The 27244-nt window shown below is 41.2% G+C and overlaps 3 protein-coding genes across 6 annotated transcripts in view; 2 read left to right on the top strand and 1 right to left on the bottom strand.

The window, feature by feature from the left end:
* Positions 1-2735: 2735 nt before the first annotated feature.
* otulina (OTU deubiquitinase with linear linkage specificity a) lies at positions 2736-5580 on the top strand. Of its 2 annotated transcripts, none has more exons than XM_030397556.1 (3): positions 2736-2980; positions 3199-3320; positions 4957-5580. In XM_030397556.1, the coding sequence occupies exons 1-3, from the start codon at positions 2867-2869 to the stop codon at positions 5378-5380; spliced, it is 660 nt and encodes a 219-aa protein (XP_030253416.1). In that variant the 5' UTR covers positions 2736-2866; the 3' UTR covers positions 5381-5580. The 2 variants fall into 2 exon arrangements, with proteins under 2 accessions (XP_030253416.1, XP_030253417.1); XM_030397557.1 differs by having other exon boundaries at positions 2748-3041.
* Positions 5581-6479: 899 nt separating this feature from the next.
* On the top strand, positions 6480-20544 carry LOC115569763 (uncharacterized). 2 transcript variants are annotated; one of them, XM_030397852.1, is made up of 11 exons: positions 6480-6569; positions 7914-8263; positions 9387-10016; positions 10843-11040; positions 11340-11684; positions 14131-14216; positions 14341-14447; positions 14562-14705; positions 15366-15497; positions 17430-17699; positions 18270-20544. In XM_030397852.1, exons 2-11 carry the CDS (start codon positions 8112-8114, stop codon positions 18474-18476), a joined length of 2271 nt encoding a protein of 756 aa, XP_030253712.1. In that variant the 5' UTR covers positions 6480-6569; positions 7914-8111; the 3' UTR covers positions 18477-20544. The 2 variants fall into 2 exon arrangements, with proteins under 2 accessions (XP_030253712.1, XP_030253709.1); XM_030397849.1 differs by having other exon boundaries at positions 6488-6827.
* Positions 20545-21450: 906 nt separating this feature from the next.
* The window catches only part of ankha (ANKH inorganic pyrophosphate transport regulator a), a 40629-nt gene continuing 34835 nt past the window's right edge, over positions 21451-27244 (bottom strand). For both annotated transcript variants that reach the window (XM_030397854.1, XM_030397853.1), the window contains 4 exons: positions 24503-24632; positions 24239-24362; positions 23911-24010; positions 21451-22374 (listed from right to left, as the gene is read on the bottom strand). In XM_030397854.1, coding sequence (XP_030253714.1) covers positions 22246-22374; positions 23911-24010; positions 24239-24362; positions 24503-24632 — 483 coding nt within the window. In that variant the 3' untranslated portion in view covers positions 21451-22245. The remainder of the gene's footprint in view (positions 22375-23910; positions 24011-24238; positions 24363-24502; positions 24633-27244) is intronic.

Below are 27244 nucleotides of genomic sequence, written 5' to 3'. Positions count from 1 at the left end.
AATGATTGCATATCTGAAGGCATCATGAGAGCCGATGTGGATGGCAGAGGAGTGACATGGTCGGACACATCTTTGCTTTCTTATTAGTGAGGGGCCTGTGTGGACACTTTGGTCCTTTTTTTAACGTTGGGCCTGTGATGAAACCCCTCTTGGTGCATCCATGGAAAATGGCCAGGGGAAATCACAGATGAGAATCACTCAAAGACAGGGAGATGTCAACAGGCACATAATGATAGCTGATGGCCCCAGAACACTCTCCCCTTCTCCCTCTCAGCCTTACCTGCCCAAGTTGCACTACACTAGAAAACATAATTAGAGGTAAAACAGAGAGACGGAAGCTTTATCTCTCTGTTTTCTGTAAGCAACACTCTTTGTTTTATACATCTGGGAGTCCTTTTTTTTCTTTTTTTTTCCTCCTCTTTCCTTCCCAATCTCTCTTTCGCCTCATGGAGACGAGAAAGGAGGAGGGAGGAGGAGGAGGAGAGCTCCCTCTGTGAGAAGCCAAGGTGCTCCCAGTCCATTGTGCTGCTGGCTGTCAGGTTAAATTAGGGAGTACAGGCTCCGTGAGTGTAAAAAAATCAATACTTGATGGAAGATTGCTCCCCGGAAAATCTGTTTTGATTCCAGGATTAATTCTTGACCAAAGGCTCCAGCAAAATGACATGCCATTAGCCTGAAAATGAACACATTCTGCAGTGGAAATTGGATGGAAATGTGTCAGGTGATTGCCCCGGCTGCTTGTTTTGACTCTCGGAGCGAGAGGGGGACTGAAGGTGTGGCTGCCCGCGAATGAGGCCTCCATTTCCAGAGCAGAGACAACTCCGCCGTGGCCCCCTCGGAGTGGTCTCAAGGCCTTTGTTGTCCGACGGCTGCAAATGCCTTCCAACAAGGTGAAAAAGGCATTCTGTCGTCAGCCCGTCCGTCCGTCCGTCCCCCTGCTCTCTCCTGTGTTTTTACATAAAGCATGAGGAACGAGGAGAATTCTGAAAATAAAACAACAGGAATTCATCTTTTTCGTACTCAACACTGAGGGGGAAAAGAGGGAGCTGAGATGTATTATTGATGGGTGAATAATGCGTATGTCGTGACGGGTGACATTTTTTTTCCTTTTTGATATCTTTAACAGGAAGCCATGAAGACGCACCGGACACTGATTTGAAGCTGCACAGATGCCAAAAAAACCCCCGCAACAACAGCAGACAAGATTTCTGACACTCATGACAACATGTTTCTGACCAGGACGTACATTAGATTCATTTAAGTGACATTAATTAATAGATTCTTCTTCCATATTTGTTCCTCATCAGCCCAGTGGAACATTTTGATCTCTATACCACCTCATAATGCATAAAACAAGAATATTTTATATTTTTAATTATATTTGCTGTTGTGTTTAATTATATTTATATATATATAGACACAATAAATAGAATAGTACTTATCTAAATCTATGAAGACGTTGACCTAACATTGAGGTTTGATTTAATCGGACTAAATGCAAATACACCAATTATTCCCATGTCACACTGATCAAATAGGCGTGTGACACTTTTTTGAGATGCTATGAGAACTTTTAGTAACAGCCCTGCTTTTAGCTTTAATACAGTTCATTTTTAAATGAGTTTCATGGTTTTTGATGCATTAGAGAGTCATCTAAACCCACAAATTTTTATTTCATTTAAGAAATAACAGCAAATATGGAGACATGTGGTTTCACATTGTGCAGCGACGATACTTTCTGAAATACCTTGTTGAAAACATTTCTCAGCATCATGGCTACGTATAGAAAGTATTCAATAAAAACACATCCATGGCCAAACAGATGAAGGGAACAAAATGTGTGTTTCATTGTATCAGTATCTATATATCTCTATTGGAGATAGAGACATTGTTCTTTTATGAAGAATTAGAATTGTAAGAACAGGATGATGATGATGATGATGATGATGATGATGATGATGATGATGATGAAGCTCAAACTATTTGTTCATAGGTTTAATTGATCTCCCCTCTTCTGTAAACACAGATGCTCTTGAGCTCCCTCAGTTTCACAGTGAGCCACCAGCGCCCCCTGCTGGATTTAAGATACTACTGTCCCATGTGCGGCGTCACTAGATGGCAGTGATGCACCACAGACTCACAGTAATCCTTCACTACCGCAGAAGAAGTTTAAATACACCTTAAAATATTTTGCGTCGCTTTTTTTGTAAGATTGACAAATATATAGATAATAGATAGATAGAAGATTAAATCCAGTAGCCCATAGCCCGCTCTTTTTCCAGATGTCTAAAGGTTGTTGTCTGGTCGACCAAAGAGAACTTTTCCCTCTAAACATCTCAAATGGTTAAATAAAATGAAATGAGAGTGGTTTCAACTATTCAAGTATACATGTCTGATTCCCAAAGAGGTAAAAAGTTATTTAAAAAGTGTAAATATATTCTTATTTCCTCTCCCTACCCATCAATTATCTCATGACCCTAATATTTAGACTCTAATGGGCTCGGAACAAGACTTAGCTAATTTCAAACTAGCTCCACCTCAAACAGTTACTACTGTAAAACTATATCAACACATAAATTCATTTTTAAAATGTATTTCTAAAGTTTGTTGGGCTATTGTATTTATTGGCTTATTGATTTATTTTTACGAATAAAAACAGCCAGCACTAATTAATCACTGTGCGCACATCCCAAAAATCCGTTTTAAGGTGGATTTTCTCTGCGTGGCGCAGGTTGATGACGTACTTGATTAGCTAGAAGTTGTAGCTGTGTTACCTCAACGTTGGTTACGAGCTGGGGGATTGTTAGGATTCTCGTGATACATTAACAGTCTATTAAAAACATATATTTTCATACACAAACTCATAATGTCTTGGGTTAAAGCTGCGTCGTTCAGCGGGGATGATGTTTTCGACGAGAATGCGGACGACATTAACTTGTTGAACAGAGAGTGGGCGTCCAACATGAAGAGGAGAATCCGGGTAAAGCTAATGTGGCTAACATTAGCTCCATCAGGCTAGCAGCTTGTTCAGCATGACGTGTGTCAGTGGCTTAATTTAACTTACAATAGTCGTCTGGGTGTGAATAATCAATCTGAAACCTTATAGATATTAGTTGTGTGTGTGTGTGTAGGCAGTTGTTAAGAGGAGTTTGTTGTGTTAATACGAGCTGTTTCCCTCCTGACTGGTGTTACGGACAGGATGGTTTTGTGGACGGAGCGGATGCCGGGGAGGAGGCCTCACTTCAAGCCGGTTTCAAAATGGGCTTCAGGGAAGGAGCAGCTCAGACTGCAGCTGTGGGCCGACTCAAAGGAATAGCCAGGTAAACATACGTCATCATACACAGGTATATAAACCCTAGCTCAAGAGGGTTCAAGGCCAAACACAGATCTGTAGAGAAAATGTAAAATGATGGCTATGTTTTTAACTTTATATATCATTTGTGGTTTTGAAATACTGGACACTTTTCTTTCATCATTCTATGTCATTAACAAGTCCTTCATATAAACCATCTAAGAAGGCGAAATCTCTGCTTATGACTTACTGTCAGTCTCAGTTTCTGGTACCAAGTCAGGTATCACTCATAATATTTGCTTTTGATAACACCGAAAATAATAATAATAAATAATAATAATACATTTTATTTGTACAGCGCTTTTACAGCTCTCAAAGACGCTTTACATAAAACCAAAAACAGAGGAAAAATACATAGAGAAATAAATAAAAAGTACATGTAAGGACAAACAAACAATATGCAAGTAACTGTGTGTGTTTGTGATTTACAAAAAAAAAAAAAAAACTGATTCTACTTTTAAATAAGAAGTAAATCTGCTAACACATGGTATAATGCCTATTAAAACACAGATTATTTATAGTTATATAAACTTTAGAATTAGTAAGACATGAATGCCTATTTATCAAATATGAACGTATTTATTTTATTCAAGTATTTTCAAAAGTTATGAACAAAAGTGGCTTCTTTAAATTGGCCATTCAAATAAAGTTTAAGGAGGAACAACACATTGTTTATCAGCCATTCAGTCCTGTAAAAACTATTTACAACTTATTGATAAATGGTTGCCTAATAAGTTTTATAGTTTGTTAAAAGTAGAATCACTATTAACTAATACCTGGTTAACTATGAAATTATCACGTATTCATGATAAATCCATGATATGATTTTATTTTAAATTTTTCCAGGAAATATGTTTTCCCAACATGCTGGCCGAGCATGACTGCTCATTTCAATCCAAGCATTAATGTCTGGTTGTTATTATTATTATTATTTATTTGTTACACTATGGCTGCGACTGTTCTCGCATTTCAACGCTGACACCAAAGTTATAGATTTTGTCGGCACCTTACTTTGAGGAATACACACATGCTTTTCTACGAAAGTCACATGTTGTTAAAGAAAACTTTGCCCAAATAAAATACATTCCACATTTGTCAAAAATAGGAGTCAAAGCTAACTGTTTCTCATTTCACAATGTGGATATGTGGTAGCATTTTTCTCTGTTGAGCTCTGCATTCACCACTCGAGGGAGAAAAGTGGCAGGTGGTTTTTATTTTCCTCCGCAATGTGTTACTGTTGGGCTGGGCAGTTCATTATGTTGTTTACTTTTTTTTTTTGTCATCATACTAGTTTTTAAATCTTGCAAATTTAGCTGCAGAATCGTGTTGTCGTAGTTGGTAAACATCAACCACACAGTTTATGTGTGATCATTTTTCTCATAATCATTTATTTTGGAAGGTATTTGTTCATTTACATGACTCTTCTTTTTTGGCCTGCCTTTAGATTTTCACCCTCTCTTTTAAAAACCCTCCTGTTTCTTTCTTGCCCAGAAACATCCTGAGCCTCTTTTGTCCGGCTCATTATTGAAGACTCTTTTCTGTCCCAGTCACTCCTGTGTGCCATTGTGTCTCACACTGTTGCCTCTTTGTGTGTCGCGTCACAGTGCTATATTGAGCTGGTGCCAGATCGAACATCCGGAAAGCCCCGTCATTGCCTCTGTGACTGACCTCCTGCAGCGGATTTCACAGCATGAAGACAGAGTCATAAACAGCATCAAGGATGCTTTGGAGAATCCTCCTCCGAGTGTGAGCTCTGTCTCTGACGGTATGGAGGATCTGGAGGTGAAGCCGGCAGATTCAGGCTGCTGTGGAGGAGGATGTAAAGAAACAGACTGCTGCAGGGGAGCCGAAAAAATGGACCTGGATGCTCCTCAGCAGCAACAAAAACCCTGCCCAGGGTCCACTGACTGCTCCTCCAGCACAAGTGAAAGCCTGAACGACCTCCTGCAGCGCTGCAAGAATGTGGTGACGGAGCTCGGACTGCCACAGGAGCTCATCAGTCACATAGAGGAGCTGAGGAACTTGTAGCGACTGAACATCAGGGACATTTGGACTACACTTGAATAAGCACTTGAACTGTGAAACAAAACAGTTTGTGGTGTAAATTTCTGACACGCAGCAGCTTTTGATGTACATATTGTAGAATATAGAATATTTTACATTCAGGATTTGTACAAGATGGTTGAAAAATATCTAAGAATAAAAATGGATCTCCTATTTTTGCTGCATTTCTGCCCTCATCAGTAATTTGTTGTCTACCTATTTGCAAACATTTACATTACCTCTTTTTTTTTTATTATTGTCCTAACTAACATCATGTAATGAAGAACTACCATACATTTGTTCAAACATGTAGGAAATGTTTTGGCATTTTGTAATACATCTATGCTTTATTAAATCCATATTAACTAAAAGATTGTCACAAAGTACGTGGTAGATTTTTAGAACAAGAAAATACCACAAAAATAATTGTCTTTATAGTAAAGGTGTCCAGTACACACTCATTGATATGACATACTGAGTCAGAAAATCATTAAATATACTATTACCATGATGTTTCATCCTGGATTAGCAAAAAGCACTTTAGATGAATGTCATGTTGCAACTTGATGATAATAGCAATGAAGAAATGTGTCTGTTACTTTACTGTCTGTGTACTGTAATGCCTAGGGCCTCCTTTTCAGAAGTGGTATAGAAGATAATTTAATATCTATATTTATTAATGTATGATTTCTTTAAATACACGTAAAATACATTTACATTTCCTGTATAATATAGGTTTATACTTTTTTATGAATTCAAGACTAACCCAAATATAAATATAAATAGATAAGATACAATATTTAATGTGCATGATAATCATTTGGTAGTTTAGTATATTTTTTGTTTGTTTGTTCACCAAATATTAAAATGTGCATGTAGGGTGGGCCCAAAAAATAACTATCCATTTAAAGTGCATTATGTAGTTTAGGAGAATGTTCGTCTTCATTGATTTTTTTTATTTTTTTTTTTAATGCCTAAACAAACTAAATAAACAAGCTATCTTGTTTTCATGACTGAATAAACATTCTAGGTTGCGAGTTTCCGAGGAGCACATGAACGCAACAGAACTCTGGGCGCACATGAGGATGACGTCATGCGCTCGGACCGTGCCGTGACCTGCTGCTCCGGCTATGCTAGGGGTTCGTACCAACAGATGTTCCGCAGAAAAAACACAGTCAGTACGCGTGTTTTTTTCTGAAGTGTTTCGCATTAAACGATATTGTTTCAGTGATTGTAGAAGGTAACCAGCGTGGCAGCAGTGGATGCTACGAGCGGCGGTCCGTATTTAATAGCGCGTGTTTATATTTTAAGTTTACCAGAGCTAGCTGGCTTGCTAACTTAAGCTTGTTTCCAGCTAGCCAAAAGTGAAACAGGGATCGGAGCTACATGACTGAAAGCTTGTGGACTTTGTTTCTAATTAAGCTCCGTCGAGGTATGTGTTTCTTTGTCATTATCTATATGGCAGTGGCAGGTAGATGTGTGGTGTAAAGTGTGCTGTCATTATCGATAACGTTACTTCCTTATTTTGTATTTACATTAGCAAAAGGGTGTAGCTATGATTTAAGCTAATTTTGGACTATGGCATGTTGTCAACACGTAGAAGCAGGTGTCACAGGAAATTATGCAAACCGAATTGCAATTTAAGATGTAATACTACGTTTGTGTTTACTTCGTTTATGTTGTCACAGACTATATTAGTAGCTACAACATAATGTAAACCCAATACCGTGACCATGATATTCAGAGAGTAACTATCTGTAGTAGCTGTGACAGCTCAGGTCTGTTTGTGCAGCACTGACACATCAGTTGACAATATTTGGTCGACACTTGTCGAGTGTTTTTTCATGTTGTACACAAAATCCTCTTGTGGATTTACTTTAAAAATAAGAAGTAAAACAAGCATTTGTTGTGGCTATACAGCTAAAACTCTTCTACAGGGGTCAACCAGTAGGACTTTTCATGGCCAATACCAATTATTAGAAATCAAGGAGACTGAAAGAGATATTTGGGACTGATATTCATTTACAGTAAAAATAAAACTCTTTGTGTTACAATTTCAAATAACCTTTGATGAAATAAACCTGAATACAATTTACTCAAGTGCAGTTCTGGTACTTTACTTCAGTGTTTCCATTGTCTGCTACTTTATACTTATACCTCTCCACCACATTTATGTGATAACTAAATTTAGTTACTAGTTACTTTGCAGTTTCAGAGTATTCAGTGTTACAGGCTGTTAATTGTGGTGCGTTACCAATCAGATAGTATTGTGGGCTGGACCGTGGATCGTTTCAGAGCCAAAGCAGCACATAATTAATTTATTTTATCAGCAAACTGATAATCTGAAAATGCTGATAATCGGCCCTGATAATTGACCAGGGCTGATGACCGATGCATCCCTACTCCAGAATCTGATGAGTCACAGAATTTACTGTAACGCCTGTTTTTTTTTTTTTTCTAACTGAAAGGAGCGATTTCAATCATTCATTCAGTGATATTGCTCATTGTGTTTTTTTAGGTATCCGCTCCATTACAAGACATAAACATGGTCACTTCCTGGCTTTAGCAGCAGCAGCAGCAGCAGCAGCAGCTTGACGCTCATCATCATGGACTCCTGAAGTCCTCAGGCTTCAGCGACTCATCAGGTCGCTTGTGGTCATTTGGACCTGAGGTCCCCAGTCGGCCTACAACCTGAGTCGGAGTCGTTTGGGGACAGATGGGGAGCAGTTGCTGTCGCGCTGAGAGTCCCTGTGGCAGTTTGGAGGAACGAAGCGGTTTGCTGACAGATGACTCAAAGGTCACAGGGCCTGCATGTGAAGGAGTGACGGTGGGCACTTGTGGCCCCGAAGAAGATGACGATGACATGAAGTGAGATAATTTCAATACTAGTTTTGAGACGTCAAGCTTCATTTTATGTTTTACTTCAGCACTTTTGTATATCACTACATGATCTGAGGACATAGAGCTTCCTTATGGGGAAAAACTCGAGACATTATTTTAAACCGGTTACTCAGCAGCTAGTCACACCGTGACACATATTTTCATGATCACACAGATGTAGAATAGAGGGTAAACTGATCATCTGGCAGACAGGCAGTTTGGCTCAGAGACGGCAGTCAACAACAATTATAACTAAAAACAAACATCCATAAAATAGAGAAGTGAATAAAAAACATTTATACGAGAAATAAAAGGAAAAAGCAAAGATCAGTGACCTTTAGCCGAACAGTCACAAAACTTCCTTCTTAGTTTCTGTCCTTTGGTCTGTTACATAACAAATGTCAGAACTGAGTCAATAAAGAAAGAATTGAACGTTTTCTACAGAGAATTGTCAATATCGAAACTAAGTTTGTGTGACGGTGTAGACTGGAAGATGAGACGGTGGGGGACTTCCCAACGTCTTAAGGGTTCTCAGGAAGACCCAGGAACACATTAGTGGTTAGTGCTCAGTGACGCAACAGAAGAATGACCTCCCCCAAAACTACAATATGGAAATATCTTGCTACAAAATCTTAAGTTTTACAAATTATTGCTGCAACAATGAGTGGGTTAATAGACGAGTCCATTGAGTGGAATTTAATTGACAGTTATCTTGATGAATTTGAGTAATCATTTCAGTCCTTTGTCAAGAAACAATGTCAAAACATTTGCTGGTGCCAGCATCTAAAATGTGAGAATTTTCTGCTTTTTGTCATTTATGAAGCGTTTTGCACTGCTGGTTGGACAAAAAACCAATTTGAAGACTCTCTATGGGCTCTGTATAATTTTGCTCAGTGTCTGTCTACAATATTTTAGGACATTTTATAGACTAAACGATCAATCAATACTGAATATAATCTTTAATTGCAGCACCAGATCCTGGTCATGGAAAGGTTATTTCTCAAGATTTTAAAGATGTAATTTAGTTGGGGGTTTAAATTCAAAGTTTGGAGGCTGTTTTTTTGCTCTTACGCTGTTACGTTGCTCATCCTCTTTGTGTTCTGTCACTCAGGACACCTGATGAGGACAATATAAAGGTGGAGGTAAAGGCTGAGGCTGTACAGGTGAAGCCGACTCCTGAGGTTGCAGGGACGAAGCCCAATAACACTCAGGAGAATGGACCCATGGTAGAGGTGGTCGCAAAAAAAGCAACACCTTCTCCCAGGAAAGGGTCCAAACTCAAAGAAAACTCCACCAGAGCACAAGATGAAGAGCCGAAGGTCCGTCCTCTAGACAGCGGACCACCTGAACCTCTGCGATGCACTTTTAACTCCATGCAGAAAGAACCCGCCAAGGCTGATTGGGAAGCTCTTACACAAACAAATGTGGCACCAGAAGAAGAAAATCCCACCTCCCCACAGGACAACATCCCTGAAAGCAGCTCACTAACAGCCGAGGCAGTTTGTGCTGAAAACCACACTGAGACAAACGCAACAGGAGAGCACATTACAGCGGCCGCTACCCATGATAACGATGAAGAAGCAGATATCAAGGTTGACAACGCTGCACTCGAGCCATCGGGGGAGTTTTCTCAGAATAATGAAGAGGTGTCCGTACCAAACACTCAGCTCACTGCAGCAGCTTGTACGGTGTCGTCCATGTCTGCAGTCAGTCAGGAGATCAACAAAGAGTCTCCGAGCTGGTGAGTCACATGATGAACTGTAAAGTTTCACTTTCTGTTTTGTTTTTACAAAGTGAAAAAACAAATCATAAACTAATGGCTCAGCAGTGCGTTAATATTTATTAATATTATTTATTGGGTGTTATTTAATATGCATATTTTAATTATGTGATGTCTAAATAAACTATATACTGTAAAGCAAACACTCATGACTATTGACAAGCGGTTCCAAAGATGGTGGTTGGGAAGGAGGTTAAACATGAGGCATTTGTGGGAAGATTAAAAGGGTAGGAAATCAGAAAACATTCTTCAGATAATTTTATTGCAAAACATTCAGACTTACCTTGTGTTTTTCTGGTGAATTGCTTATTGATTTGTCTCTTAAGTTTACCATAACATGTTCAGATATTCCTGTAGAAAAAGGATTCATTAAAATTGCAATATGAACAAGTGTAATATCCAACATGGCAGGTTAAGCGTAACCTGAGGGAACATGCTTATTTGGTACAGAGGGCAGCAAAAATCACATTTGTTGTCATTTTTATACTTTCCCCACTAAAAGTATGACTCACATCACAGACACAATAACCCAATTGTTTGTTTGTTTGCAAGTTTTTTGTTCTTTGTACACTTGTTTGCTCTGCCAGGGTCACAAGCTGTTCTCAGAAGAAAATAAGGTCCCCAGAACTCTGTTTGAAGCTAGAATGGTGGCAGGATCCGCCACATATAAACAAAGTAAAACAGTATGAAAATGTGTTGTGATTTAAGGTCGGTTTGTTTATTCAGTCATGAAAATGAAAAAATAAATAAATAAATGAAGCTCTAATCTCTGTCATCCCGTGTCTAGCGCTGTGACAGAGGATCCAGGGAGTTCTTCAGGGTCCACGGAGGACGAGGCCGCTCCTGAAGTCACAAATAGCCATGATGTCTCTGAGTCTTCCTCTGGACAAGAGCCCACAGGACTCAACCACAGCGGTGAGGAAGATATCTCAGCCAACTGTGTCGAAGAGCCAGTGACCACAGCTCCGGAGGATGCCAGCGAGAGGTCAGTCAGTTCAGAGTTTGTGGCATCAAAACAAGACACTTGTTTACATCAACTTGTGTTTTTGAAAACTGCACAGCGACCACTAGGGGGCATACTGACACCACCACCTGTTGCAATATCTGAATGAAAGACTTCCTATATGAATTTTTTCTGCAATATTTGTTACAAATAAATATACGTTTCGTGATGTAAACTGTCATTTAAGTTGCACTTCAAGAATATAAGTTAAAGACATGCAGAGTAAACTTTCTATTTACATTTAAGCCGGGTGAACTAACAAAGATCGCTTCTCTCTGCAGCTCAAAGTCTGATCAGGATGCTAAGCCAGATCCTGAGTATGCTACTATGAGCTCAAAGGAGGTCACTGCCTTGGAGAACAACAAACAGGATACTGGGGAGGAAACGATGCTGAAGGGAGAGGACAAAGATGGAGATGTTCCCAAAGCGAAGGAGAACGATGAGATGATGAAGGAGGAGGCGGAAAACGCTCCCACAGAGACTCAGGCTTGGAAAGATGCTGAGCGTCATGAGGCGACTGAAGAAGAAGAAGAGGAGCCGCCGACGAGCTCGTCCAGTGGGGTAAAGCCTGAAGACACATCTGTCGCAGAGAAGGGACAGTCTGCTGAAGATGGCCTCGGGAGCAGGTTTGTGAAGATGTGATTTCTGTGGCTTTGTAGAGTGAATTGGTTTAAGCATCACATGTGAGCCATTTGGTAAGATTGAGTTACAACACAGGAAGGCACTGTTTAGAACTGTGTGGCAACAGAGTCAGCACCACGTGTTTAGTCTTCAGCTTTCGAGAGAGCTAACACACCATCATCTCCGGAGACCGACATCGTTACAGAAGCGAGTGTGTTGCTGCCTCAAATTAACCACTGAGAACACACAGTTCTCCGGTGAAAGTGATGTGAAATTCTGGAGCAAACAAAGAGAGACAATACTATTTCTATTGATGTTTTTGGCATACAGTATGTGGCCATGGTTTAAAGGATGAGGCTGGTGTTTATTTTTTTATTGTCAACAACATTCCATAAAAAACACCAAAATCAACAGTTTCTGCTCGCCTCAAACCCTTTAACTCTTAAACATGTGGAGCAAACATGCAGAACATTTCAGCTTTTAAACACCCATTCATCTCTTAAAGGTTCCACCCAAAATCAAAATACAAATGTTTCCTCTTCACTGTTCTCCTGCTGTAAATACTCACTAGCTGCACCAAACTGGCATTAATCCACAGCTGCAAATAGTCCCAGACAAATGCACTGTTTACTCCTGCTTGAGTAACAGTCGCTCTTAAAGGGACAGTTCATCCCAAAATCTGTCTCGGTGTGAGTTGCCGAACTTTGGAGATATCAGCCGTAGAGATGTCTGTATTCTCTTGAATGTAATGGAACTTAATGGCACTCGGCCTTTGGTGCTCAAAAATCCCCAACAAAGCTCAACAGCAACGTCTCTTTCCAGAAATCATGACCAGGTTACTCAAGATAATCCATAGACCTTGTTATGAGCAGGTTCAAATGGGAACTATTGTCTTGCTACTGAACTACACCAACTGTATCACCCCTCAGAAGGAAGCGTGCATCTACTCATGGATGACAAAATCAGAAACAAGTCATTGATCCCTAAGGGGAAGTTTGGTATGTTGCAGTTGCTTATTCTAGAATAAACAAGTCAAACTATAAATAAGAGTAAGTAAAGATGATGTATACAAGTAATGAAGTCTAAAATAACATATGTGTCAACTATTTATATTTATATCTAGAAATTGAATTGCTGCTAGAAATAGGGCTGTAAGATATGGAAGGCTCCTGCTCTTGACAGCGTGGGAGGTAAACAATAATGTCGTCCTCCTCAGATGAGCTGTAATGTTAGCTAGCTTAGTTACAAGTCTCTCCTGCATGAGTAGATACACAAATAAATCTGTGCTGTGTTATGGTCGGTGACTCTTTATTGGTGGAAAGAAAATGGTTCTGTGGATTATCTAATATTTATCATGCCAGGATCTCTCCAAAGAGACGGTGCTGCTGAGTTTTTTCCATCCAAAGAGTTCCGTCTTTTCTGTGTTTAAGGTAAGATAATCCTATGTTAGTCCCACAGCGGGGAAATTTGCAATATTACAGCAGCAAAGGGGGATAGGAAAAAAAGAGAGTCTCAATTGAAACATTTGTAATAAATAAGTAAAGAATATATAGAAGTATAAGTTAAAAAAGCAGTAGAAACAATATATTAATATAATTTACACCGTTGCAGATTGAGACACAGAAATTGCACATTATGATAATGAGATTGCACAGTTAGAAGTCGATTTTCTGTGTGTGAGAGAGAGAGAGAGAGAGAGAGAGAGAGAGAGAGAGAGAGAGAGAGAGAGAGAGAGAGAGAGAGAGAGAGAGAGAGAGAGATAGAGAGAGAGAGAGAGAGAGAGAGAGAGAGAGAGAGAGAGAGAGAGAGAGAGAGAGAGAGAGAGAGAGAGAGAGAGAGAGAGAGAGAGAGAGAGATATCAGTGCTGGTTGTACAGTCTTAACAGCAGCAGGAAGGAAGGACCTGCGATATCGCTCCTTCACACACTTGGGGTGCAGCAGCCTGTCACTCTGAGCACCATCTGAGCGCCATCTAGTTCTGTGATACTAGAAGGAAGGCCGATATCTCCACAACTTTGCAACTCACACAAAAGCCGTCTAGATGCATGAATTGCTCTACCGATAAGAGGACAAGTATATTTTTAATTTTGGGGTGAACTGTCCCTTTAAAGGCAAGCATGAACAAACAGTGCATTCTTCCGGGACTATTTTCAGCTGCGGATTAATGGCAGTTTGGTGCACAAGTTAGTATTTACAGCAGCAGGACAGTGCACGTGGGACTGACTCAAAATAAACTTGTGTGTGTGTGATCACAGTAATGAAGCAGCATGTGACCCAGCGTGTCCCAGTGATTTGTTTCTAATTTGTTTTTGGACGACATTGGAGGTCTGTGGCAAAGCAGACTAATATATATCCGTCTGTGGGCCATATTGTTACGAGGCTTTGTCTTCTTTTCTTAGGATCTGTTGACAATTAGAAAAATATGAAACAGCTATTTTTTCTCCTTTTTTAGTGAAGAAGACTTGTACAGGGCAGTTGAGGAACTGTCAGCACCAGAAGAAGATGAACCAGGACCGCCGTCTGTGTCCGAAACGACACGTCAGTAAATCCATGAAGTGAAATTGCATCAGAGATTTGAAAACAACGCTGCTTTTGTTTTGTCATGTACAACATAGACAATGGTCCTGTTGTGTTCATCCGCCACTTCCTCTCTCTGTCTTAGTTTTAAAGGTGGAGGACAAATGCAGTTTGGACCCGGCGATGGATATTCTGTCTTACAGTGAGAGAGAGTGGAAAGGAAATACTGCCAAAAGTGCTCTAATTAGAAAGGTCGGTGTTGCCTGCAGCCTCTGGGAAGAAGTGCTTCAGATTAAAGCCAGTTGTTTTTGTTTTTCACATTAATGGCTGAGAGACTTCCTGTGGTGTCCCTGTGTGCTGCTGCAGGGTTACAAAGAGATGTCCCAGAGGTTTGGCAGCTTGAGGAGAGTGAGGGGGGACAACTACTGCGCCCTGAGAGCAACGCTGTTCCAGGTGCTCTCCCACAGCACCCAGCTGCCCGAGTGGCTGCAGGACGAGGACATCACTATGGTAAACACTCACTCAATGAAATCCCATGACTCGACTGTTGGTCAAGCCCCATCATTTTAGCAGATTTTAACCTTTGCAGAATAAAGTTGAAGATAACTAGAAAAGAGAATATGCAGCTGCTAACAATTCTAGCGAAGTTAGCCTTTGTTTGCAATACAGATTCTAGCCGTGGTTGCCATGGTTAGCGATATCGGTACCAACCAGTTTAGCCCTTGTAAGCAACACATATTCTAGCTTGGTTAGCTATAGTTAGCCATTGTTAGCAATACCAGTTGATAGCAATGCATTGCATGGTAGAGCAAAGTGTGTACGACTGATTTAATAACACACAAATAAGATGGAGGTGATAATAAACATATTCTACAGCTTTCACTTACTGCTGCTGCGTGGAGCAGCCATCTTTGATTTTCTGGTTGGGGTTGGTGAGGATCTTCCGACCTCAGGGGCTGATGTTTGGTTGAAATTTCCGACTGGGAACTCAGAAATTCCGACTTCCCAGTATAAAAGGAATGTGCCTTAATTACCCAAGACCATCAGAGCAAAGAAAAGATAACATGAGGAAAGCCACAAAACAAAGTATTTGATTTTGATAATCACTGATTCAGCTCATTCGCACACAGTTAAAATGACATCTTGGCTTTTTAATCTTTGTATTTACAGCTGCCGAAGCAACTCGAGGCCCAGGAAGGTCTGATAAGTCAGTGGACATTTCCTGGAGAATGCCTGCAGCGAGATGCGACTGGAGATGCCGGCCTGCAGCTCAAAGGCTACATGGAGCTTCTCCGAAATAAGGTACAGACTCCGGATCTGCCCGGAAAACGTGAGAAAGCACTTTAAAAAACACATAGCCACTAAACCACAGCACTATTTTTATGCCATCCGTGGACAGTGAGGGTATTGATACTCATCCACAGAGCTTTTAGCTGTGATTGCTACCATATGTTAAAGGGAGGCAGTCCTCTAAATGCTGCCCTGCTCTGTCTCTCATGGTCTGTGTGTGTCATTAACACACAGCCTTGTAATGCCCTAAAGAATTTGGAGGTAAAGAAGGACCCTCGGCCTCAAAGAAACTGTTTCAGCTGTTAAAACCACAGTGTCTCTCTTTACTACAACAAAGTGAGGCCCCGGACAGAATTTACGGTCGGACACTGCTGCTGGTAGCTTGTGAGGAATTCTGTTTTTTTAAAAAGTCAGACTCCTTCAGGTTTATGAGGGGGAGCTGTGTGCTGGTTTTTGCCCGACGTTATGGATCCTATATAGCTGCACTCGGACAAACTAAAGGTGTGTTTCTACGTGGACTAATGTATATGCAGGGAATGGGGAAAAACACCTTCCGTTCTCCCCTCAGTGAAAACCAGTTTGGTGAAAATGATGTTTTTGCTTGGTTTTTGAGGCTGCAGTTTCTGTAGTGGGGAAAGAAAATGTTCTATCAAACAGCCCCGGGAACTAAATAAACAACAACAGCTCCCTCTTTTCCAGTCCTGTCTGTGTTTAAGATGAATGGATCAATAATAGATTAAAAAGCATCTTTGGTTTTTGTTCTTCAACAACACAGAATCATTGTGTTTCTCTGATGTTTTGCAGTTGCATAATAGTGATGTTTGAGCGGAGGGAAAGTGTTGGAAAGGCTGAAAACACCCTAAATCATGTCTCACTTATCAAAACACTGAATATGATTAATTCATGGCGGGACAGAGTATCGTTTAGATCAGTGTTGTTCTTTTGGCCGTGGCCAGGGGCATTATGTCTTCAAGCTGACTGGCTGTCCGTCCCATTCTTGTATATGCGATATCTTAAAAATTATTCGAGGGAATTTATTCAAATTTGGAACAAGTGTCCAATGTGACTCAAGGAGGAACTGATTAGGTGGTCAGAGGTCAAGGTCAATGCTCCCTCTGTAGATATAAGAAGCTCGTTAAAATGTAAGAAACACAAGGATGCTTAGTTTTTGGTAATTATACGTGAAAAAAAGTAATTATTACTATTATATTCAATTTCTACCAGTAGATCCCCCTTAATCCTACACACTGGGTCTTTGGGGATGGTACATTCCAACTACCGGTCAGGTTAGCATCAGTCTTTGTGAGGAAAATATGAAAAATGGTAATTGTCATTTTCAAAAGGCTAACACAGAAAGCACAAGACCCAAAGATATTCAATTTACCATCATGTAAAACAGGAGAGGACAGACAGGCCTTTTTGCTTGAGAAATCAATTATCAAACAGTTTTCTGGTGCTCGACTAATACATTGTTTGAGCTTTACATCCATTCATCTAAGAGAAACTAGCTTCGGGGCGCGCAGGTGGTCGAGTGGTTAGAGCGCATGCCATAAACGCAGCCGACCACGGTTCGATTCCCGCTGGAGGTCCTTTGCTGCATGTCACATTCCCCTCTCTCTCCTGTGTTTCCTCTCTCTCTACTGCTGATAAAGGTGTCTATGCCAGGAAAAAATCTTTAAAAAATAAATAAAAGAGAAACTAGCTTGAAATGACCTCATGGCGGAAACTACCTCTTTTCAATCAGTCGATTTCCTTTCATTTATTTAATAATCCAGGCTAGAAAATCTCCAAAATAATTAAATGTTTTTGTTTACACTGACAGATTTTAAAGTGACATCTTCAAACATCTTCCTATTTGTAAATAGGAAGCCGTAAACATGTGGCGTTGCACTCGATAACTGCACGGGTAATAGTCATTGATGAATTCCGTCGATATGTTTCCAGTGGCAGGCAGCGGTGGACTGCTCCTCTGCTGTGGAGCGGCAGCAGCTGTGCGAGCAAGTGTTTCACGGAGGAGACGAGGAGCTGGGGCTGCTGGAGGCGCTCAAGCTGCTGATGCTGGGCAGAGCGGTGGAGCTGCACGGCTGCATGCAGGCCGGCGGCGACGTGCCGCTCTTCTGCTGGCTGCTGTTCGCCCGGGACTCGTCCGACTGCCCGCGCTCCTTCCTCTCCAACCACCTCAGCCACGTGGGCCTCAGCGCCGGGTTAGAGCAGGTAGGAGACGCCCGGTGCTCCTTTTGATTTGCAAAACCGCAGATTCACTTAAACAGGCTTTTAAAGACGTGTAATTAATGTTTTACTGGATGCATACAGTAGTTTCCTGGCAGGTAAGGGAGCGTTTACAGGAAGCTTTTATTGTAAAGAAAGTAGCTGCTGGGATTCGCATACCCTTTTGACCCCAGCAATTAATTCTGCTGAATAAACCACTGTCATGCTCTGTGACTGAACAAAAAAACAACAACAAGATGAGTTTGGGTGTGTAACATTCTTACCATCTGAAAGCCGAACAGTAAAACATGTCTGCGCTTGTGTGACTTCTCTGTTTTCGAGCTGTAAAACAGAGAAGCCAAACAGTGCATCACCAGCCTCGGGCCCAGTGGATGTTTCAGAATGAACAAGTTGCCGAGTGATTGAATTGTTATTTTCACTCTTTTAATTAAAGCTTTTACAGGAACGATTCCCATAAAAAGCCCCACCCATAGACATCCTGTGCTCGAGCAGCTGTGAAGTATGCGTTCTGCCACTGCGCAGTTAACCTCCCTGCTTTTTCTGCCTTTTGTGCAGGTGGAGATGTTCCTGCTGGGCTACGCCTTACAGTGCACCATTCAAGTTTACAGACTGTACAAGGCCGACACGGAGGAGTTTGTCACCTACTACCCGGACGACCACAGGGACGACTGGCCGTCCGTGTGCCTCGTCACGGAGGACGATCGCCACTACAATGTGCCAGTTGTAGAAGCGGCGGAACACAAGGAGCTCGACTCGAGCTGATCGCCGCTGCAGAGAAATCTCCTGCCATACAAACACTCCTCAGGTCGATCTAGATGAAAAGATTTACACCAATTAAAGGGATGGTTCGACATTTTGGGAAACGCGCTTTCTTACTGAGAGTTTGATGAGAAGATCGATACCGCTCCCGTCTGTAGCAGCTAGTTAGCTTAGCTCATACACCGCTAGCCTGGCTCTGGCTTTAGGTAATAATTCTCTAAAGCTCATTGATTAAAAGGGTGTTTTTCGCGGTTTTTCATCACTCTTTAGCTACCCAGTAGTGTTCCTTATGTATTCAAATAAAAAAATTGTGTGGAGGAAAGGGCCGAAGTGCTGCAACCTACATAACTGCCTTTACTAACATTTGATAATTTAAATAACCCTGAAGGGAACACAGAGGGACTCGGTCTTTAACATGTTATGTCTTCTATTTCCAATTGAACAAAAACTGAAGTTTAAAAATGACACATTGTGGTTATATAGATTATCTCTCTTCAGTTTCAGAAGTAGAGATGTTCGAGTCTGGCATTATAGCCATCGCCGTCTTGGTTGATTGGTACCAGAAGTGACCGTATTTGGATGAGAGGGTGGAGCTGATTGGATCCGACTCAGAACCTGTTGTTAGCGACATGCCAGTCACAAGGTAGCCACGGACATTGGACCATAATTCACTACATGAACTTCATATTGTTTTTTAGAGAGATTTAAAAGCAGCAGCTGAGGCGTTAAACTCTTTATGGAACTGTTTACTGAGGTAATAAATCAGCTGAGAAGAAGGGAAATTTTTTCATAAGCTTCTATAAAATCAGACTTCTTTTTGTAACCAGCTGACTCGACCTCTGTGGGCCATTTGAAAGAATTCAGGTTTAACGGCTTCACATGTAAGACCCTGAAGCTCCGTCCATATTTTACATGTTACAGTCGGTGGGTTAGCTGTTTTCCTGTTTCCAGTCTGTGTGCTAAGCTAAGCTAACCAGCTTCTAGTGTTAGCAAAAAGGGGCAACAATCTTCATATTTAACTCACAGCAAGAAAGGAAACAAGCGTATTGTTCGAAATGTCTGTTCCTTTAAAAAATATGCTGAATCAGACCCTGTACAAGATGTGATTTACACGTTTGTACACACTGTACTGTACACAGAGTTTTCTATTCGAGTATTTGTACATACGTGCATCTGATACTGCGGGAGCATCTCAGTTGGGTTCAATTATTTTTTTTTTTTGCAATTTTTCTGTGCAGCCTTTTTATGTTTTATACTCTTCTGTAAAAAATCCTGATCAAAAAACAGCGAGCTGCCAAAACGGTGCCAAATTGATTACATGGATGGTGTTTACACTGGAATTTGGGCACTTTGATTTGTGTATTTATAGATTTCATTATGTAAACAAATGACAGCTGTAAGTGACATGACTGCATTTAGTCTATGAAAGGGTTGGATGATCTATCAGGTTTTACAGCAGCTCACACCAGATTACGATCGGAGGACTTTGAAGTATAATCGCAGCAGGATTTGTGAAGGTCTGTGTGTGTGTTTGTAACTCTGTGTGTCAGACTCAATGTGTAACATGTTGCCTTTAACCAAGCTGCTCTGAGGGGGAAAACGTGCCAGTGTTGCTGCAAATACTGGCAACAGTCCCAAACACCAGCCACTGGATTCAGTAGTAAAAAAAACGCTCGCTTGGTCCTCCATGTTGCCTTAGAAATAATGCACAATAAGAATGAATGTTGGTCATTTGTGAGAAGAGGCCATTTCCTTGCCCTAATTCTGGAGCGGGTGAAGGTGATAACGTTAACAGTGAAAACATCGCTCATGCCATTTTACAGGAATGTTCTTGCACTGTCAGATTTTTAGATGGCATTTAGATAAAATGAAAAGTACAATTTTTGTAAAAGTCTTTTTTTGTTTTTGTTTATTTAAATTTGATTTGATCAGCTTGGTATTTGACTCTGCCTAATTTAAAAGAACTATAAAACATGATTTTGAAGTGATGACGTTTCTGAGGTATGCTACAGAACATGACGTAACATCTGTAAAACATGACTCAATACAATGGAATTTCCTACGCTCTCTATCTGATCGGTGTCGACTGCATTTTCTTTTGGCAGCACTACCATCCCCAAACAAGTCTTTCTGGATTTCCAACATCAAGTAACATCACTAAGCAGGATATCATACTGTGCATTTGTTTTGTCCGGCAATGACTTTTGAGCCAAACAAAAGAAATCAAAAACATTTACTTATTTGGTGTAATAACATGCTTTATGGTTGTTTCAGTGTTTTGTCACCTTTACCAAATGTGCTAACAAAAAAATGGTTAGTGTCAAACACTTAAAGGAAAAGTTCAGCCTAGAGTGAAAATTCAGTCGTCGTCTACTCACCCCTGCTGTTGGAAAGTTGGGTCGAGTTTCGTAATCAATAAAACATTTCTTGAGCTTCACAGCAAAAACAGCATTCTCTTAAACAACTGAAGTAGATGGGGACTAGTATGGAAACATAAAAAAAAAATCACAGGAAAAGACAAAATGGCTCCATACAGCTCGCCTGGTGTGCAGTCTTAGTTTCGAAGCTACAGCAGAGATTCAGGCTTTAAAAAGGGTGAAAATAACATCTTTAAGATCCGTTTGAGATCTACGGGCTTCCGGGGATTTGGATCATCTCGGACGAGCTGCATGGAGTCATTTCTAGTTTCTTCTTCAGTTTTTTGGCCATTTTAAAACAAATCCCCATCTACTTCAGATGTTGGAAAACACAGTTTTGCTGTGACGCTCACAAGATGTTTTGTGGACTACGAAACTTCTCCCAACTTTCCATGTGTGACTGAATTTTCATTTTTGGTTGAACTGTTTCTTTAAATAAGTAATGAAATGATAGAAAATTTGGTAGATTTTGCCGTTACTTCTATTTTTGTTTTTACACATACAGCAGTGAGGTCAAACGACGAGGACCCTAAAGCCAATGTCAAAACAAAACACGAGGGTTAATAATAAAGCAATTTATTAGCCAAATAAGAATGCCTATACAGTATATACAGTACGTACGACAGTCTGAATACTACCAGGAAAAATGCTTGGCAAAAACAAAAGTAGATGGACTCCCAGACTGCATGGAAAGTGAACAATCATAACTGTATTCTGTAACACACGCAATGATATAACGAGGGATTCCTGACCCCTCTGGGCAATTAAATATACACATCGCATTACCTATATAAAACAACAATAATCTGTACACCATGGTATGTAAAATACGATTGCACAACCCAACAAGTCCCACAACATGTCTATATTTGAATTCAAGCAAGGCCTTGCTGCTTAGTCTTGATAAAATAACATAATGAACCCTGTATTTTGGCAACTCCACTACCACTCGACAGATGTTTCATTCTTGCTGCGGAGGAGGAAAAAAAGTTCTCCCGTGTCGTTTTTCCCTTGTTTACCAGTAGACACATGGAAGTGGTTAATACAGCCACCGGTGTGATGATGCAAAACTATGAGAACTGTTGAAAAGGTCGGAAGACAACGGTATTTACACTGATGAATGAACACTTGGAGGTGCATGGCTTTCTTTACAGTGTGCGTTTTAATGGTGTGAAGGTCGACGTGACGAAGACCCCGTCACTCTTGATTCAAAGTTTAAAAGTCTGTCCGGAGAACCTCTGAAACCAAATCATACTCGGGTCCTCGCTCCTCTCCAGCACTGTAACACTCGACGGTCTCCTCTTCAGCAAAGTTCCACGTAGAGGCCGGCTTTACCTTCCCCTGCTCTCAAGAGTTCACTCCTGTTCCTCCTCCTCCTCCTGGAGCTCCTCGATGGCGTCCATCTGAGTCCTGGAGCACACCTCGCTCATAGGGGCCGAGTCCTCGCCCTCCACCACCAGCTCGTTGGACATCTCGTTGTTTTTCTGCAGAGACAATGAAAACCGCATAATGCTCGGAGGACACAGAGAAAAGGAAAACTAGCGCAGCCAAAAAACTGAAACTGAGACCATTGTTGTGCTAATCTCGTGCTTGATTAGCTGCAAAAAGGGAAGAACTGTGTAATTTGTGAGTAATCCAGTCCTCACGTGAAGATGGAAGTATTTAGGAGCACGCTACACCTCCTGAACCCGATGACCTCACTGGGTCACGCTGATGGTTATCAGCACTAACTCACTGCCAACTGGAATATTTCAAAGATTTACTGGGAAAACTGCTGCTCTTAGGGATCTTGTCCTTAAAAAAATGTTCCGACCACATGACATTTCAGACCCTAAATACACCCATTAGTCAGGGAGTAATGTGTGTGAAATACAACTAATGTGAGTAAGTCAAGATACAGAGGATGTTTTAATAACTCGAGGTATTAAAAGGAATAGTTTGCCGTTTTGGGAAACACACGTGGCCGACCATGAACTTCTACGTTTGCATCTGGCTTTTGTCTAGGCCTTTGTTGCCAAACATTCCTCATCTCTTGCTCCTCATTTCCTATCATCTTCCTCATGTTGTCTATTAGAAAAAAATTACTTCTAAAAGAAAGAAATTATCTGGTAAGCTTTTTGTGCTAAGATAACCAGAGAGTGTGGTGAACCTTAGACTGTGTCACATGGCAAACAGGAATGAAAGCAAGGCTCTGATATCAATCAGCCAATATGCAAAAAGGTGACCGTGATTTGCTTTGAATTACAGCCTCCTCATTTGCACATTTAAAGGCCAACTCCATCAATTTTACACATTTAAGTGTGTTTACAGGTGTGTGTGGTGGTAAGAACAACTGTATATGTGAAAAAAGTAGTGTATCTCCTTTTGTGGCTCCAGAGAAAGCTGCGTGTAATTTGATAAACTGCCTCCAGCGATGTCTCGGTGGCTAAACTGCATTGTAGGTAATGTAGCGTCAGGTTTCGAAAAAGCAGTCCACTGTTCTACATTGCACTCCTACAACACTGTTGGACTCTGTGGACAGCTTAAAAACAAATGATCAAAATCGTGCCACCAGAACCAAAAATATCAGCTTTTTGCTTCCCCATAATCTTCTTCCTTTTTCCAAACCTACATTACTCACAATGCAACGTGAGTGGAACCACTGAGTGACATCACTGGAGGAAAAATGTATCAGAAATGTTGATCATTGTTTTCCAAAGCCCCAAAAATACAGACACAAATGACACATTTCTGTCACATTTCGCAGACTAATGAATGTCTACCTTTATTTTTTATATAATTTAGGGGTGCATTTATCGGTGTATCCATTTATTTTTGATTTGGGCACTTTATGTACCCAATATTTCTCAGGTCTTTTATTTCCGTGTGCATTAGTAACAGATTAGTTTCGGTTACATCTCTATTCACACTGAACAAGATGATAATAATGACTGACGGATGCAAAATGGCTGCTGATGGGATTTGGCGGAAAGCACGGAATAAGGTGTGTACTGTAGTACCACACCGGCAGGTGTTCTCACCTGTTGTCGATAAACATAGCAGGCCGCTATGGCAACCATTGTTGACTCTCCTATGAAGCCGGCCAGGAGGGATCCAACCCCGAGCGTGGCCCCGTGAACCCTGAAATACAAAAGGTTTGTAGAAAGTTTTCAGTTTCTAAATGCGTTTTTAACCAAAAAAAAAAACAGTTTTTGAACAGTGGCAGTGAATCTTCACTCCAGTTTGATCTTTTCAGGATTTAAGAATAGATGAATGATAAAAGTATTTTACTGTGACATATTACAGTAATCCTGAGTCATGGCGCTGACCTTTGTGACCCTGGCAGTGTTCTCTGAAGTGTTGACTTACCCCATATAAGGCAGCACAACTAGACTGGTGATGAGGACAATGATGCGGAGAACCGAGCTGGGGGCCAGCACAAAGGTCTTTTTCAGGGTCATGAGCCATCCAGTCAAATGAGCCCGAACAGTCACTGCAAACACACACACACACACACAGAGTGGAAACATCACCCCACTGGTCTGAGCTACGCCCCGGGTTAAAGCCACAGCAGGAAAGGAAATTCCAGCTGGACACTGATGCTGAATAACTTCCAAAAATCAAGTGTCTTACCTGGCAGGGGAAAAAAGGAGAAAATTCGGAGCGGAACCACACACAGCTCGGCGAAAGCGTACTCCACTCCAATGACATCAACCAGGATCTTCTCTGATAAGCGAGGAGTCCAGAACACCACAAAGCAAAGCTGGACACAAAATGAACAAAAGCAAATTAATTTCTGCGTTCGCTGCACCACAATAGAGCTGCCAAGCACGCCTCATTAGATTTCATTAGCTCATTAACTCAAGGGGTTTTGGATTGAATGCGGGCCTTTGAAGCTCGCGTAACACAGGCGAGCGGGCGAACGCATGACAGACAATGTTATTGTTTCTAGAAGCAGTTGCAGAGGCACGTGCAACATTACTAAAGCATCTCCAAGCGATTGCTGTATAATAAGCGCATTAGAGGGTTTAAAGCTGAATAAACCTGTCAGACCTGAACATGAATTATACATCAATTTGTTTAAAATTGTATAAAGACAGTTTCTGGGCACTCCAAACTTAAAACAAGCACCAGGGGGCCCAGAGATCCATAAAAGGTGTTTTTCTGGCTGCACGCACTCTCATGTTGTCTCAGCTGTGAGCAAAAGGTAATCATGTTTCATATCTGGCATTTCCAACATAGTGTGTACACAAAGGATAATCCAGCTTTCCTTGTGCAAGTCGACCTTAGCGAGGCCACCAACAGGCCATCTCTACATCTTTACAAAAAGGCAACATAACCTAAAAAAGGTGCTGTACAGGATTTTACTCAAAAAGCAGCTCATTAAAAACTCAACTTTATTGATAGAACAGCTGAAGATATGACAGGAAACAGGGAGAGAGAGAGAGGGGGAGTGACACACAGCAAAGGGACCCAGGCCGGGAGTCGAACCTGGGTCCGCTGCAGAGCCTCGGCACATGGGACACGCGCGCTACCAACTGAGCTAAACGGCACCCCACCTGTTGGAACATTATTCAAAAAAACGACAGCTTGAGAAGTTAGTCCGAGATGTTGCTGCTGGATAAATATCAAAGACCCTAGCAAAGCCACGCAGTACATAAAAGAAATGTCAGATAGAGCGAACCACTGTGTTTAACTATAGATATCTATATCATACATCAACAGAAATACGCATGTTTGCTGATTTCACATATCTCCACAATGCATATAAACTGTTGTCTACCCGTAAGTGGCAGTTGTAGAACATCACAGTGGTTCCTCTATAGACTCATACAGAAACGATCCCCCAAAATCATCACTTATGAGCCACGTAGTAACCGTATCTGCAGAGACCCTGTCCTCTGCCTTTGGACGTTTCTGGGAATCAGCAATTCTAGAGAAAGACAGCTGATTGTTGAATGGCTCGCCAACCCAAATCCTTGGTATTTGACGACCTCAGAATGAGGTCAAATACCATTCTAAGGTCATCAAATACCAACGCTTTGTGTTGGTGGCTCGCCAACCCAGAGCGTTAGTATTTGACAACTGTATAAGGTGACTTAAGAATCAACTATCTCTGTCTATAATCACTTAAGGCACCTGACAAATCCTTCAAAGTTAGCCTTGTAACTCACCTCAATCTCTCTTTGTGTAACTGTCAACAAGTCCCCCATTCCTGTCTTTGCCACACAGTCACATTCTATATACACTATCCGTCACTGAAAAACGTAAGTGAGAAATCTGCACGGGCAGCTGGATAAGAAGGTGATTCAGGCATTCTAATTTCAAAATGGAAATTCACCCAAATTATTCCCTCTGTGAAACCAGTCCTCATTTGAAAAACCATGAAATCCTGCAGCCAAAATCTCTTTATATCGTTACTGACACTCTACTAGGACATCGCCCCACAATGTGTAAACAGGCTCAGGTTGCCCCGTGTTCAATCCTAAACCCATCTCAAGTTGGAAACTATAGTCTGGTCTAACTACTGTCTTTTCGATACAAAGTTCTACATTAAACCCTGAGGTCAGAAGACACTGTGAACCGCCAAATCATCCTGTCAACCATATCTATACCATCTACACCCATCTAGTTGAGTGCTGCCTCACAGGGCAAACAGGAATCCTTTCAAAGGAACCCAAGCATCCCTTTCTTTCCACTGGGAAACCTCAAGGATTGGTACATGGTCTCCTTGTTTTTCAATATCCACCAACTAGCTGGGTTTGATTATCCAGGAAAATGTTTTTTCTTACCACTCTGTGCTGATGACACCCAGTTGTATCTGTGCCTCCTGACAGAGGACCCTGCTGTCTCAGCACAGATCGCCTCAATAATTATATAAGGACGATGGACCTTGTGGAGATCTCAGCAAGTCCTTCTGTTTAGTGTCCAGCTCAGTTCCGCCTCACTCTCACCAACAAACTTTAAGAAATCTGGGCATCCTGATTTCAGACCAACTAATGTTGACCAGCATCTGTCACTTAGTCACGTTACTTCATATCTGTTGTGATGTTTGGGCAGGACAATGTCATGAAATAACATTTTGGATATCGCCTACAACACACTACACAACATCCAAATAATCAGGTTCTATCTGACTGTGTAGACTGCTCAATTCCTTGTACAGCCATTGGTCATCCCTTGCCTTGACTACTGTAATATTTGTATTGCATATCCTCCATTGGTTCCCTGTCACCGCTGGTTTTAAAATCATGTCATCAATGCTCAACTATACAGTATATGGTCCACTAGCACAGTGCCAGCATAGCTGAGCTCCAAAATTCAGATCTATGAGCCTTCTCTTACACCACGCAAGAAATCCATCAAAGCTTTCTG

Source organism: Sparus aurata, chromosome 19 (assembly GCF_900880675.1).
Source record: "Sparus aurata chromosome 19, fSpaAur1.1, whole genome shotgun sequence".
In the NCBI taxonomy this organism is placed as follows: Eukaryota; Metazoa; Chordata; class Actinopteri; order Spariformes; family Sparidae; genus Sparus; species Sparus aurata.
The sequence above is the reverse complement of the archived record's forward strand: the minus strand, read 5'-3'. Positions and strand labels throughout refer to the sequence as shown.

Bases quoted from the DNA above. Each gene is read 5' to 3' on its own strand.
- LOC115569763 (XM_030397852.1), top strand. From the start codon at position 8,112: ATGGGGAGCAGTTGCTGTCGCGCTGAGAGTCCCTGTGGCAGTTTGGAG. The intron at 11,685-14,130 runs GTTTGTGAAGAT...CTCCTTTTTTAG, and splicing joins GAAGATGGCCTCGGGAGCAG to TGAAGAAGACTTGTACAGGG. The intron at 14,706-15,365 runs GTAAACACTCAC...TTGTATTTACAG, and splicing joins AGGACGAGGACATCACTATG to CTGCCGAAGCAACTCGAGGC.
- otulina (XM_030397556.1), top strand. From the start codon at position 2,867: ATGTCTTGGGTTAAAGCTGCGTCGTTCAGCGGGGATGATGTTTTCGAC. The intron at 2,981-3,198 runs GTAAAGCTAATG...TGTTACGGACAG, and splicing joins ACATGAAGAGGAGAATCCGG to GATGGTTTTGTGGACGGAGC. The intron at 3,321-4,956 runs GTAAACATACGT...GTCGCGTCACAG, and splicing joins CGACTCAAAGGAATAGCCAG to TGCTATATTGAGCTGGTGCC.